This window comes from Bombus terrestris, chromosome 11 (assembly GCF_910591885.1).
Source record: "Bombus terrestris chromosome 11, iyBomTerr1.2, whole genome shotgun sequence".
In the NCBI taxonomy this organism is placed as follows: domain Eukaryota; kingdom Metazoa; phylum Arthropoda; class Insecta; order Hymenoptera; family Apidae; genus Bombus; species Bombus terrestris.
In genome coordinates this window covers 10846205-10859916 of record NC_063279.1, presented here as the reverse complement: position 1 = coordinate 10859916, position 13712 = coordinate 10846205, and the positions used below count along the sequence as shown (strand labels likewise).

Sequence of the window (13712 nt, the reverse complement as noted above, 5' to 3'; positions counted from 1 at the left end):
TCCCAGGAAATACAGACGATGAGGATTGATCGAACCTGTTGAGATGGAAGTATGGTAATTGGATTGAACTTTACAAAAAATAATATATTTAAATACATTTTGTTTGACGATGTTTTATCTGAAATTAAAATATTTGACATTGACAGTTGTCTTACTTAGGGTCTAGAAATTATGATAATGTAAGTAAAACACCTTTGAGAGAGAAATAACCTAAAGTTGACATTCTACAGAAACTCACTTAAAAGCAATGATTAAAATATAAAATGTAAATAATAGAATAACAGAGGTAAAAAAATATATGTATAAAGGAATTATACTTTAAATTACATTTTTGTCTTGGAACTTTCTCTTTTATTTTATGATTCCTATTTGCAAAATTTATAGCAAACATCACGACACCCAGGAAGACACATACCACGTAGTAGCTATTTCTCTGATCGTCGTGTTATTGACAGCATGAATTTTTTCCAACGACCATTTCGCCTTTTTTCCCCTTATATAATCGCATGAATCTGTGCTTGTACAAAATTTCTGCAAATTATTGGCGGAACATGCGCGCAATGTCAAATAGTCGCGTGTACCGTATCGTTCGCTGTAAAAATTACATTAAAAATTAGTTTTCCTATAGTTTGGTACCTGCCGAACTCGCTCGAAACTTTCCCAACAAAGCGCTTAACTGAACAAATCCAACTTCGTAGCGTATATTACCTTATCCAGTAACGCAGTAGCTAAAATAAATAATTCTTGTTTACGGTGAAGAAATAACGAAATTGAGTCTGTTACGCATAAAACTTGAATATTTATTTATTATTTCTTTCTAAAGAAAATTCTCATATCAGATACTTTTGCGAAAAGAGGAAAGAAGAAAAATTGCTGTAAGAATTACAGTTAATAAAGAAATTAACGTATATGAACCCACGTTTGCAGGTTTCCTACCGAATAATATCCTACTTTTATTAGAAAACATTTAGAGAGGAGGTAGTAGAATAAAGGCGATGTGTATGGTTTAAATGGCAGAACTGAGATTTACGAGGACGACGTTTTATGTTGCAGGCCTCGTTTTACTCGACAGCACTGAAAACCCTGATCTCTGTGTCTACTGTGATACTGATTGGCCTCATATTTGCTTACCATGCCTTAGAAGTTCAGGTGCGTATAAAAAATCCAATAGGCTCGATGTTACGTCCTTGTAGCGTGCATGTAAACAATCTATCCGTGGACGTTGCCTCCACCAAACGAACGTGGAAAAAGGCCATACGATATAAACCCGTGGCGTTTGCACACACCTGTGGGGTTTCATTTCAGAAAGCGGAACGCGTTGACTGTCTTTCAGAGCGGAAGAAATGTCTTGATCTCGTCTCGCTCTATATTGTAGCATTCTACCCTTTACTACACCTTTATCGACGTTTCCTGTGGCACGAATATATGTTTTATTTCTCAAACAAATACCAAGAAGATCGTTTATTTACTGAAGAAATTGTTGCACGTGAGAATTAATCTATTCGAGTAATTCTAATACTTTTGCTTGTCTATTTTCTCAATTAGTATTTAATGTTTAATAAAAGTAAATTTCACGAAAATTAACAGTTGAAAGTTCAAATCGACAATATATATTTATATTTATATATTCAATATATATTTATATTTTCTGCAAATTTTCTAGTAAGTCGTTTCATAAGTTCTGTTGTCTTTTTAGTTTGTCAGTTGTCTATTTTTTAAATTAATATTTCATCTCAAATCGATACAAAATTTCAAGAAGATTAACAGAATTGTCGAATGGAAAGTCACAATCAAGAACGTTTACGACACCCTATGCTTTATAAATTTAATGAAAAGAAGAAAACAAAGTAGCAGTGATGTCTGCCAGCTGAACGGACAAATTAATCGGCCTGGCTTTTCGAATGTAATCAAAGAAGTCACGCAGATGCGTGAAATCGACATGCCTGTTAAGCACGCGTCGTGCAGCAACCCCAAATTACGATTTAACGATGATTAATCGAGCAATTGATACAAAACTAATTTTCCGGTTTCCCGCTTACTTTCCTCCTCCTCCTCCTCTCTTGATTAAATCTGATTAATGACCGTGAAATTCCATCGACACAAAAGTGATACGAGGCGACGATACCACGGTAAAGTATGAATAGTTGATAGTGCGATAATTTGTCGAGTCGGTAAGTAAATGAAACTTCAATGACTGGATGTCGAACGAAATTGAGCTCTCCATCAACTTTCCGACCCTCGTGAAGCAACCCTGATTTTCTGCCTATCTAAATCACTGTCGACATACGGGAAAATTAACTACTTATAGTTCATGACACGTACAGGCATAATAGATATTATTATCGATCTGCTGCTAAACGGGTTGTTCGTTTTAACTACGAAGGATAGACATTGTGTTAACACAACACTTCGTTTATACATTTTTTCAATCTATTTATATCATCGAATTTTTTTTCATTTAATACCTTGATTATGAAAGAGAGAATTCCATAAGTGCGCTTAATATTTTTGTCCATTTAGATTCTATAGTTTAAAAAAATTTCAAATATCTGACGTATTTGTAACATTATGACGAACTATATATTGCTTGCAGCTGAATAGCTTGACCACTTAACCTTATGAATTTAAATTATGTTATATACAGTGTTTATATTATGTTATATACAATATATGTTAAAATACAGTGAATTACAAAATTATTCACAGAGTTCAGAATGTAACAAAAATTTAGACAGTTACTAATACCTTTTTTATTATAGGTACGTAATTAGAGTTCTAAAGTAATTCCGTCGTATTATATTATATTAAATATAATGATTTACGTACAATATATTTATCAGATCGATAATTCCCATATCATGGTGGCTTAAATGGTGGTTGAAATGGTGGCTTAATTCTTACGAATCTTAATATTCTTTCGTTTTCTTCCAATATCATCGTGCTTGCGTATGCACATTTCACTCAGATGCGATGAAAATATTCCAACAACGAATGAATGGTCGGAAACATCTAAAATTTCGTGTATGAAGCAACGAGTCGCGAATCAGCCCCAGTTACTCGATATAATTCGGACATAACTAAAATACGGAAGAACCGTGCGTTTATTGCAAATCCGTATGACAATGGGAGCGACTGGCTCGTTAAAATCGTCGATCGCGTTGACCGACATGAATTTTCATGAAGAACGACTTTATTTTCATCCGCCCCATACCACTCGACGAACCGGGCCAATAAGCCGCGATTTTATGGTTCTTCGAATCGCTAGGTGTCCGACAAATTTCACCGTTATTAACGCAGACCGTGATTATTTGAAACGGATTCTCTCTGTTTCTGTCTAGTCTATGCATATGGCAGCATTGGTGAGATAATATCCGTGGCAATGCCACCGCTTTTATACCGCAGTATTAAAGCAAATCGCTGTGTGCACCACCATCCAACCCGAACACTGTCAACTCGATTGCGAATCGTCAAAATCGTTCCACGCCGTATCGACGCGGTTTAGTACTAAACCGGGCTAGAGTTACCGATTCCGCTTTATGTCTTAATACAACGAGGTCCAAACGCAACAGCATCACTTTCGAAGGTGCAATAACTATGGTTATACTGCTGGCTGGGTTGTACAGTTTGCTGTTCTAGACATTATGGATCGATTCATTTTTTAATAAATATTCGAAGCATGAAGCTTCGTTGTAGGGAGAATTAGCGAAAGAAGTGATAAAAAGTGCAATAGTTTTCCAAAAATGAGTGAATTAATAGAGGGATCAATAACAAAATAAATGAATTTTAAAGGTTCGGTTTTGCTACGAACCCTTCGTTGGTGTTGTAATAGAATACGATTCTACGCCACAAATCTAACCCTAAATCTAATCTAAGGAATGTCGACGTATCCATAAGATCTATCGGATATACGTGAGTCTGTCAGGCGGAAAATTAAGCAGGAAAAAGGCTCGTGAATTTCATGGAACCGTTAATTTTACGTAATAATTGGTAACTTGGTCAGAAACTGGTTGCTATCGCGATTACGAATAGCGTAGTCATGATAACGGCTGCGTTTTACGTGCCTGAATTTCTATCGAGTTACAGGGAATCGCGCGGTTAACTCGATTGCCACTACGCTCGTGAGAAAATTGCAAATTGTTCACGATGACGAACGCATCGGGGCCGGTACTCTAATTGCGTTATCGTGCGCCGGTGCACGCTTTGCCGGCATAATACCGCGAAACGGCACGATTCCAGCGAAACTGCGTCTGTTACGCGGACTGATAAACGAGATCGAGGCCTCGTAAACCACTGCCGGTGAACCGATTCCGCTGATGGGGATGGATCTGCTGGAAAATTGACCGAGAGAAACTTATTGCAAAATGAAGAGAACGTTGAGATTTTTACAAAATATGATACAAGTATATTCCAGAGTAAATGACTAATACTAACCTGTGTAGTGGAAAACAGTGTTAGAGTAACATACAGTGACATACAATAAGCATACAGTGAATTAGCATATAAATTGCATACGAAAATGTCAGAAGGAATACATATCATAGAAAGGCCAAAGGAACGAGTAGATGAGCACTATCCTTGGTCAGACACGTATTTACTGAATAGTAGAAACTTACATAGTAATATATAATATAGTAATATTATATAAACCAAATATTCTCTGTAAAACGATATTCATTTTTATCCATTGTTATCGAATTCATTCTGAAAAATCACTTATTTCTACATAACTCTTCTATTCAACTTTTTATTCAAAATCCCACTACCTTCACACAAAACACACAAAGAAATTTCTGATGGATAACATTCCTTTAGAACAATGTACAATTTCGAAGATTAAGTATCGCCTAATTTATATGCGTGTCGTAAGATTCCTCTGATTTCGAGTATCTGATTCGTCCACTCGAAGGCAGTTTGCTCCTCTTATCGTAAGCCTGATGAATCCTCACCTGTAATTGATGATAGACCGGTTATTACTGATCGCAGAATTCACCCGTAAGTGGTATAAGCCGTCATAAGTCAGACGCGTGGTACGTTGTTGGTCGCGATAACAGGTCGGGTTTCTTCGAATCCCTATCGGGCTAATCTCTCGATCGTATATCATGCAGAATGAATTGCATTACCGCACGAGCTCGTTTAACAGAGAGAGGGACTCGAATATCTCGGTCAACAATCCGTGGTCAAACGGTACCATTTGCGAAGACTTTCAGTGGAGATTCGTGATTTGATTGATCGATTCGGAAACCGTCGTGCGTGGGGAAATGTGAAACTGAGATACAGGGATAGCTTAACGTGTGGTAGAGTATAATGTATCAGGTGCGTCACGTGGAAACGGAGTGAATAATTAATTTAACCCTACTCCTTCTTAATCTTACTCTCGTATTAACAAAGGAGAAATTCTTGGCATTTTTTTCGAATTTAATTAAATTTTTTAAGATTTTAGAAAAAATAATACAACTTATGTGTCTTATCTTGCATATAAAACCAGATTATTTTATCCACAAGAAAATAAGTTAACAGGCTCTATTCTCAACTTTCCAGAAGATACGATTTCCATTTTAAATTATATAACTCGAGGGTGTAAAATATAACACGATAAACGTAACTAACTCAAAATCTCCCATAGAGAATCTCATCTACACTGTGTTCGGTATAAGTATAGTGCTCTCCCTAATGCCTTAATACAGACTAGTTAAGAAGTTCATAACACTTAACTCGAAAGTTTATGGTATTTAATTATGTATACATCAGAGCATCTAAATCCTTCTCTATCTTCTACTCGATGAAAAAATTTCAACATTCATTCAACACTAATTGCACATCACACTTCTTAATTTTCAAACTCAATTCATTTCACGTTCAATCGCAAATTGTAATCATAAAATCACGCGATAAAGTCACGACACCGAATCGATATGGATTTATGGATTTAGTATATTTGCATGTAACGTGATGCACAACCACCTCGGTAGTAAGACGAAGTTTGAAATTAAGAATGGTCTGTTAGCCTGTATAAACACGGTTTCGACAAAGGGTTGAGAAGCAAGTCAAACGATCCAGTCTAACATCTCTCCTTGCTGTCAATATTTATCTTGGCTTTTAAATGTTCGAGCTGAGACTGGCCAAGTGACGTAACACGCACTGACATTGCGATGGCAATGGCGAAAATTTTAATTGTTCGTTTTGAAACTCTCGATTTAAAATTCGTACTATTACCGTGAAATATATGCAGCTGCTCAGAAAAATAAGTGGTTTCTAGTATAAATGATACTTAGTATTAATTTCTGAAGATATTAATATTGTTACATAAATAAATATAGAAATTTCATAAATGTAGAAATATTTATAATTTACATATGATATCTAATACTAATGTTCATTAATTGGATTTAAAAAACGGAAAATGGAAAAAGATGGTAATTAGATCAGAAAGAAACGAACACGTGCCACTGGCGTTTGCTTTACTGGTTCGATGAGTGGAATTGAAGCTGCCATGATGAATCACTCGACATTTTGGCAGATAGACAATCAGTTTAGCTGATAAAACAAAAAGGCCTGATCGGTTCACGGTTGTTTCCTCTTCACTGAAAACGCTGCTCTACTTGGGAATTATAATCGCGTTACAGCATATAAGCTATTTTAGTCATTGCTGCGAATTAATAGTAATTAACGGGCCAATGTGATTTTCTACTATAAACGATAAAACGAACTTTGTTTAACCAACCAACAGAGCGTGTCCTTTAACTAGTTTAACTTTTTACTATAATAATATACCGCTGGGAATAACTTTGATAATTAAAATTTTAAATAATCTCGAGAGGTTCCTTAATTGGTGATTCGTTATAAGTAATATTCATACGTAACTATCGTAATTACTGTTTTGCCATTTTACAAGTTTCGATGACTCTATAAACAATATTTAATACACTGGTACAAATAATAATTAACGAACTTTAATATTGTTTTAAATTAAAACAATGTTGAATATCGAACGTTGCTCCCTGTTAATATATAGCGTAAAATAAAAATTTCATCGATAATATCAAATCAAATTTGTAGACTTGTGAAACCTTCCTGTAATGATGCCAAACTATTTTCCGACTTCAGTTTAATTGGTGATTCGTCAATTAATGTTCATGAAAGACCATTGGAATTACTTTCTTGCCGCTTCGTTAATATTAGCACAGTTGGCAGTTGTCTTAAACTTAAAAATATTCATCATCAAACATTTTTTCTTAATAAAAAGACATTCCTCCCAATGTTCGACAATGGTACTTTATATCATGTGAAATGTAATAATGTCAAAAAGATGTCATGGTTTCTGAAGATAAGCAAACAAAGTGCCAGCGTTAGAATCACAGGGAACGACGAGGACAAAGAATCGATAAAACTTTTTGATATACTTCTCTATTCGTTCCTTGAAACACAGCAGATGTAATAACGCGCATGACAGCCACTCTCGACCAATCGACCATCTTCACGCCTGTCCATGCTTCGCGTTAAATCGACAAAGAGTGCATGCGAGTGATACGCAGCTCGAATCGACAGTGGTTTTCATCTTTCAACCTCTTTTACCTTTGGAATAAGGAAAAGACGAAGTTCCATCAAACCTATATGTATATCAGAAAACTGTCAAAAGCATTTATTAGGTTGTAACAGAAAACGTCCGACTTTATTGAGCCAGTCTTCTAAATCCATCTTCTCTTTCAATGTTTATGTTTGTAAATGTATATCATTTAAAGATTGAGAATTCTCTCTTCTATATACATATGTGATTGCAATTTTGTTTACCTCCTAGAATTCAATGAAATATGGGAAAAAACGCGTGAAAAATTGAATATTCCATATGTTATAACTAGACTGTATCTTTAATAAAAAATATTGTAATATCCAAAGGTGGATAAAATATCGAAAGTACAGTAGTCGTTATAATATTTATTAAGAGAGAGTAAGAAAGAAAGGAATAAAATGAAATAAAAGGAAATCATACAGGAATGAAATATATCACAACGACATAGAACCGCAATTTGAAACTATTAGAACGCACCACGGAGTGAATTCTCCTCTATAAGCATCCCTTAACCCTCTAGAGGTATCCTAGCAATAGCGTATTTTTCCGCAAACCGAGCAACTCTCCCTAAAAGCCTGGAATTCCTTTTCTTAAATCTATGCCGAGAACATTCAGGGTGTAGCAATGCATTATTAAAAATCTAAGAGAATTGGTAGCAATTCCTTCAAGAAGATTGCGTTCCTGTGTTGTTCCAGAAGAAGCCACGAGGAACGTTTTCCCGTTTCGTTTAATCGTGCCATTCGAAATTGCTTATTTTTAATCCTGGTAAAGCAGGTTCGTCCCACGGCGAACAGAGAATTTCATCGCAATCTCGAGAAGTAAGTTGATTTCCGCCGTGGTTCGGAAACGTTTCGCATAAATCCAGTCAGGAAGAAAACATACGTCAGTGCAAGAATTTGCAAAAAAGGTCTGCGAACAATGCAGGCGGAGAATTCATGCCGGAAAATAGGATTTCCTTCGCCTTTAAAAAAATACAGAAGGAGAAGATTACATTTAATTCGGTGTGCCGGGCGTGACATCGAGAAAAAGTTACAGGAGTGCTAACATCGGTATTCAGAAGCTTAGCTCCATTAGGAAGTCCGTTTTTTTTTTTTAGAACAAGTATCTCACAAATTCTTGTGCTCCCCTTCGCGGCAAATTGCTTCATGCAGCTAAGTGAAATTCGGTGTTTCAAGATTTTATGAGAGGAATTTAGAAACTTTCCGATGTAGATCTTTTTTCCAAGTAAGATATATTTAACATTTTACGGGATTGGTCAATATCTTTTTCAATATTACTAGAATTTCAAGGGTGTAACAATTCAATTATCGATAATCGAAATTTTAACAAAAAAAAAGTTGTAAACCTGCTAGAGAAAATAGAATATTGCAAATTGTTTGATCGTGTAATAACACGTCACTTCTCACGATACTTTTTACCAATCAAAATTCAATGTACGTACTTGTTAAGCTTCGAATTTAAATTATAGTTTGAAATAAAAACGTTACAGTTTCGTAAATTTTGATTGATCAATATACGATTGACGAGGACATTTTCAATTCTCTGTAGCTAGAAGAATATTCTAATTAATGAAAAGCCATCGATCATCCGATAAATTTCAAAATATTAATTAAAAATGTGTTTCGAATCTTCTAATCGCGATTTTGTTGGCACAACGAAATAAAAGCAATTCGACAGTCAATTCGAGTTCAAACGTTTACAATAAATTGATCCTACAAAATAAATTTAAGATGGATATCAGTATACGGAGATAAACTATCGGTAACGTAACATTTATTACGGACCTTAATGGGTAGTTTCATTCAATTTGCTCGAGGATTACAAGAAACTTTCCACCATAAGAAGACTCGACAATTGCTACTATTAGAATATTCATGTCGAGTGACGGTGTGCCACCTCGGGACACGGAAAAGAATGTTTTCATCGACGTTTCAAAAGTCGCTCGTGTGAAGAGGAAGCGGAATTTTCTTTTTCCAATAAATTACTTTCGCGATACATCTTCTAGTGCTTTTGATTACATTTACTCACTACTTTACGAATAATTAACAACCGTTTAATAAAAACAATTTTCTCATTCGCTTAGATTAAACTAAATAGACTTTTATACAAAATAGAAATTTTAGATTTAATTTATTCTTACGTCGTAAAAGACGGTATATATGAGATACGATATTGGAACGGAGGTTTTAAATAAATATTTAATAAGAGCATCTAAGATTCAAGCTTAAAGGGAATTCAATGGGATCCCCTTGTATTAAAAGGATATTTAAATCGCTTTACATTAAAGCTTTACGAGACGTTATGAAGGAAAATAGCGTATAAACTACCGCATAAAACCTACAGGGACAAAAGACAAATATTCTACACTGTGAAGGGATATTTTATAGTGTTTATACAGTACAATGTACTATTGTAGTTTACGCCTCATTTGTCCACTCGTTATAATTAGAGGATCGTTATGGGTAGCAATTAATTAATACAAAATTTCATAACAAAATAATTATTCAGGAAATAATCACCATCTTTGTTATACTAATTTGAAAAGAGAACATTCATGATCAGGGATTCAAGTTTTAAGTTTCCAATTTTAAGTTGACAGAGTGTAAGAATATTCGTGTCGATTAGTATTCATTAACGAGTGATTCGTTAGGTTTTCATTATCCCACTTCCCTGCGCGATCATGTAATCCGAGCAAGCTGTTGCGTAAGCAATGTACAAAATACAGTCAGTGACCGAAGTTGATCGTAAATGACGTTTATCGAACGATTCGATAAGTTAGCGGGAACGTTTTAACTATAGCGGAATCGTACCTTCATTTCGACCTATTTTTCCATAGATGAGGCTGCCATTAAATCCCAGCGTAATCGATGGAAATTTATCTTCTCAATTCATGCCTATTTGGCTCGCGATTTCTTTCTCGCCAGTAGAGCGTCAAGTGCACTCCTTAACTTTGTAATAACTACGTCGAAATGGGCCGAGCCACTTCTTCGCCACTCTACCAAACCACTTCGTAAATTGCCGGGCTGTTTTTGTACTTTTGCTCATTAAGGGCCAAAGAGTGAAATAATATCTACAAGCTGATTAAACGTGATATTATTAAAAAGCATAAATAAAGTAATATACATGTTATTTTGTGCGGATAGAGAAATTGTATTAAAATTATTGAGATATGTATAATTTTATGTGCTAGAGTAGGTTAGATGCGTAGTAGTAATACTTGTATGTGAATATCAGTGTGTGGAAGTATGTGTGTGAGCGGCGTCTCGAAAATAGATGAATGTAAATTGTTCAGTCAGTTAACAGTCGGATATGGAAGAAAGTGCTGAGACGCGTGCAAGTGTGTATCGATGAATATCTTTGAAATCGCTTATCAAATAAATATATAACTATTCTAATATGAATTCTAAGTGTAAATTTAGTGTTCTTATATCATTATTTCGGCTATTAAGATCCAAAATTCTCAACAAAAATATTTTATAGAAACTGCACAGACACCAACCAGGCATTGCGCGATTCACTCTCATAATTCAAACTGAAAGATATTTCATGAGAATGCTATAAATATTTCAAGCTTTCTAGACTTCATAAAATTAGGATGTAGGTTCTGAAAATAACTAGCATCCATTTTTATCTTCCTTCTCTTCTTTTCCGTTTCTCTAAAGATAATGCATGATAAATCTTTTCGATGCATTGCTGAAAGCTTTGACTGAATTATCATTGTTTAAAAGTTTGATCAAAATCGTACATTGAAATTATTGGTTCCTTAAATATATTAAAACAATTTGGGAGTATCGATTGCCACTTTGCTGACATAACTTGCTTGGTCTACTTACTTTGAGTAACTGACAATGTTATACCCTTGTAGGTATAATCGTCATCTCGTCGAGGACGACGGTGGTTTGTTACAAAATACGTGCAAAATTACTTATTAAAAATTCCAATATTGCATTAAAATTAAGCGCACATTTAATACCAATCTATATTTCACTAAATTAATGAGAAAATAATTTAACATATTTTACAGGAGTTTAAAGTTGCTGTGTACTTCTTTGCATTTGATCCCTTTGTGCGCTTCGTGAATCCACATCAAAGGGAAGACATTCGAACAGCCCCTAGGCTACCATATTAAGATCCCAACTTCCGTTGAGAGACCGCTATTCAAAACCTCGCAATATATCTTCTTCTTCAGTCTTTATATCGCAGACCTATTTTCTTACTTAGACGGTCGCGCTCAATGAGTCACGTTACCGAAACTTTCATCTATATTCGACCGATGAAAAATATTTCACCAAGAAAGGAAACTCGATCGTGTCGTGAGATTCTCAGAAACTTTTTCTTCCAGGATGTTCGAATTTTTCTTTCAAATCAGTGAAGAAATTTAAGACAGCAAAGAGATCAAGAGAGACAGCAAAAGAGAAGATTCTATTATTAAGAGCGAGAGAGAAATATTGATTTTTCGTCCAACCCAACCGATAGAAAATTCCGCCAAGTCTGGACTTCATGAAAGCGATAAAGACTATCAGTGTAGATAGTGAAATTCCAGTAAAACTGACGCAAACCCATTACACTTGCCGTGAAATGTTTGCAGAAACTTTGCATTCGCCATAAAATTAATTTCGTCGATTTCCTACGCGCGATCGACCCGGCTAACGCTGTTGATGAGAACCGACGCAAACATAAATTGTGTGTCGATATCGGATGCAACGATTTGGTACACTCTCTTCGGTGCAATTAAAATCACGTTTTCCAGCGAGCGATTTCGAAAACGTCGGTAATCAAAGAGCGTGAATACAGATCCTGTGAACCAATTTTTTGAAACGTCGATCTCAACACGAGAAAATCGTCGAACGTTACTGCGTACACACGGTCCATATAATTATTTGCTTTGCTAAACATCGCGTTGTTGATTTCCAGCAACGCTGTGATCGCTTTTTGAGTATCTGCCAACTGTATTTTAACGCTCTGTTAAAACGATACATTCCCACGAGGAGTGTGTCAACATTTTTCATAGCTGACTCTTTTACATGTCTATTACTCGTTATCAGATACTCATTTTTCGTCGTGACGAGGCAACTTATTCATTCCCCTTGGGAGCCATGTTCTCGGTTGAATAGGCGTATCCTGATGCGGTTTCCCGCGTTAACTCTTTGAACTTAGGAAACATTTTAACATCTCTTTCCATCAATTAAAAATAATTAGTAGTAATTAAAAAGCGAACAGGGAAAGGTTAGAATAATTCTGTTCATCTTTGCTATAATTAGGAAATAGTATTAATCATTTATATATTGGTGTATTAATCCTTTAATTTTTAATGTTGCGCTGTTAAAAGAATCGTGTAAATTTATTTACATGTTATTCATCTTTAATTTCATAATTTGTATTTGTAAAAAGATTTTTGTTCATACGAAGTGTTACATTTATTATATTGAAATAAGGAAAACGGAATGAAATAAATATTTCACGACATTTTATCAATATTCTGTCATTCTTCTGAGTAAATATGAAAAGAAGACGAAAATTTTGAATTATTTTATCTTCCCTCGTTTCCAGAAACGTATTTGCCTCGGAGATTCCTCCTCCGCCAACAATCTGTGAAAGGAAAACCAACTCGAGGGAAGTTCCATGTAGAACGAACGAATTCCTGACGATGTTTGATAACCTCAGCCATTTCCATGCGTTTCAAATCGAGCGTTTCACAGGTTTACATAAGGGCCAGTCGTAAACCGATTCGATTCTTGCTACGTAACCGGTTCACGAGCCCCGCCTGTAAGAGTAACTAACTAATCCGAGAGCAACGAGCGTTGTATACTGCAAACGATCCCCGTTATTGCAAATTTTAATGGGTACGCTGCACGCGATTCTTCGAGATCACGATAATCTCGTGGGACGGCTTAACCAAGATACTCCGTTGAAATTTGAATTTAATTCCTTGGATGTCCGAGCGTCACGCCTGGCTTTCTCCACTTTCGCGAATGCTCACTCGATAAGAAGATAATCTATTTTTTCGATGCAATCACATAGGATTTATATCGAAATGTTCGTGTTCGTGTTCGAAATGTTCGTTCGATGCATATATTGGAAATGAAGCGTTCGTATTACGAAGGATTCTCGTGAATTTTCGTCTTTTTTGTAATTACGCAGTTTA

At 35.4% G+C, this 13712-nt stretch overlaps 1 protein-coding gene across 8 annotated transcripts in view; it reads left to right on the top strand.

Moving 5' to 3' along the window:
- The window catches only part of LOC100646717 (small conductance calcium-activated potassium channel protein), a 245250-nt gene that overhangs the window by 197276 nt on the left and 34262 nt on the right, over positions 1–13712 (top strand). For all 8 annotated transcript variants that reach the window (XM_048410394.1, XM_048410393.1, XM_012313643.3 and 5 more), the window contains one exon: positions 1054–1149. In XM_048410394.1, coding sequence (XP_048266351.1) covers positions 1054–1149 — 96 coding nt within the window. The remainder of the gene's footprint in view (positions 1–1053; positions 1150–13712) is intronic.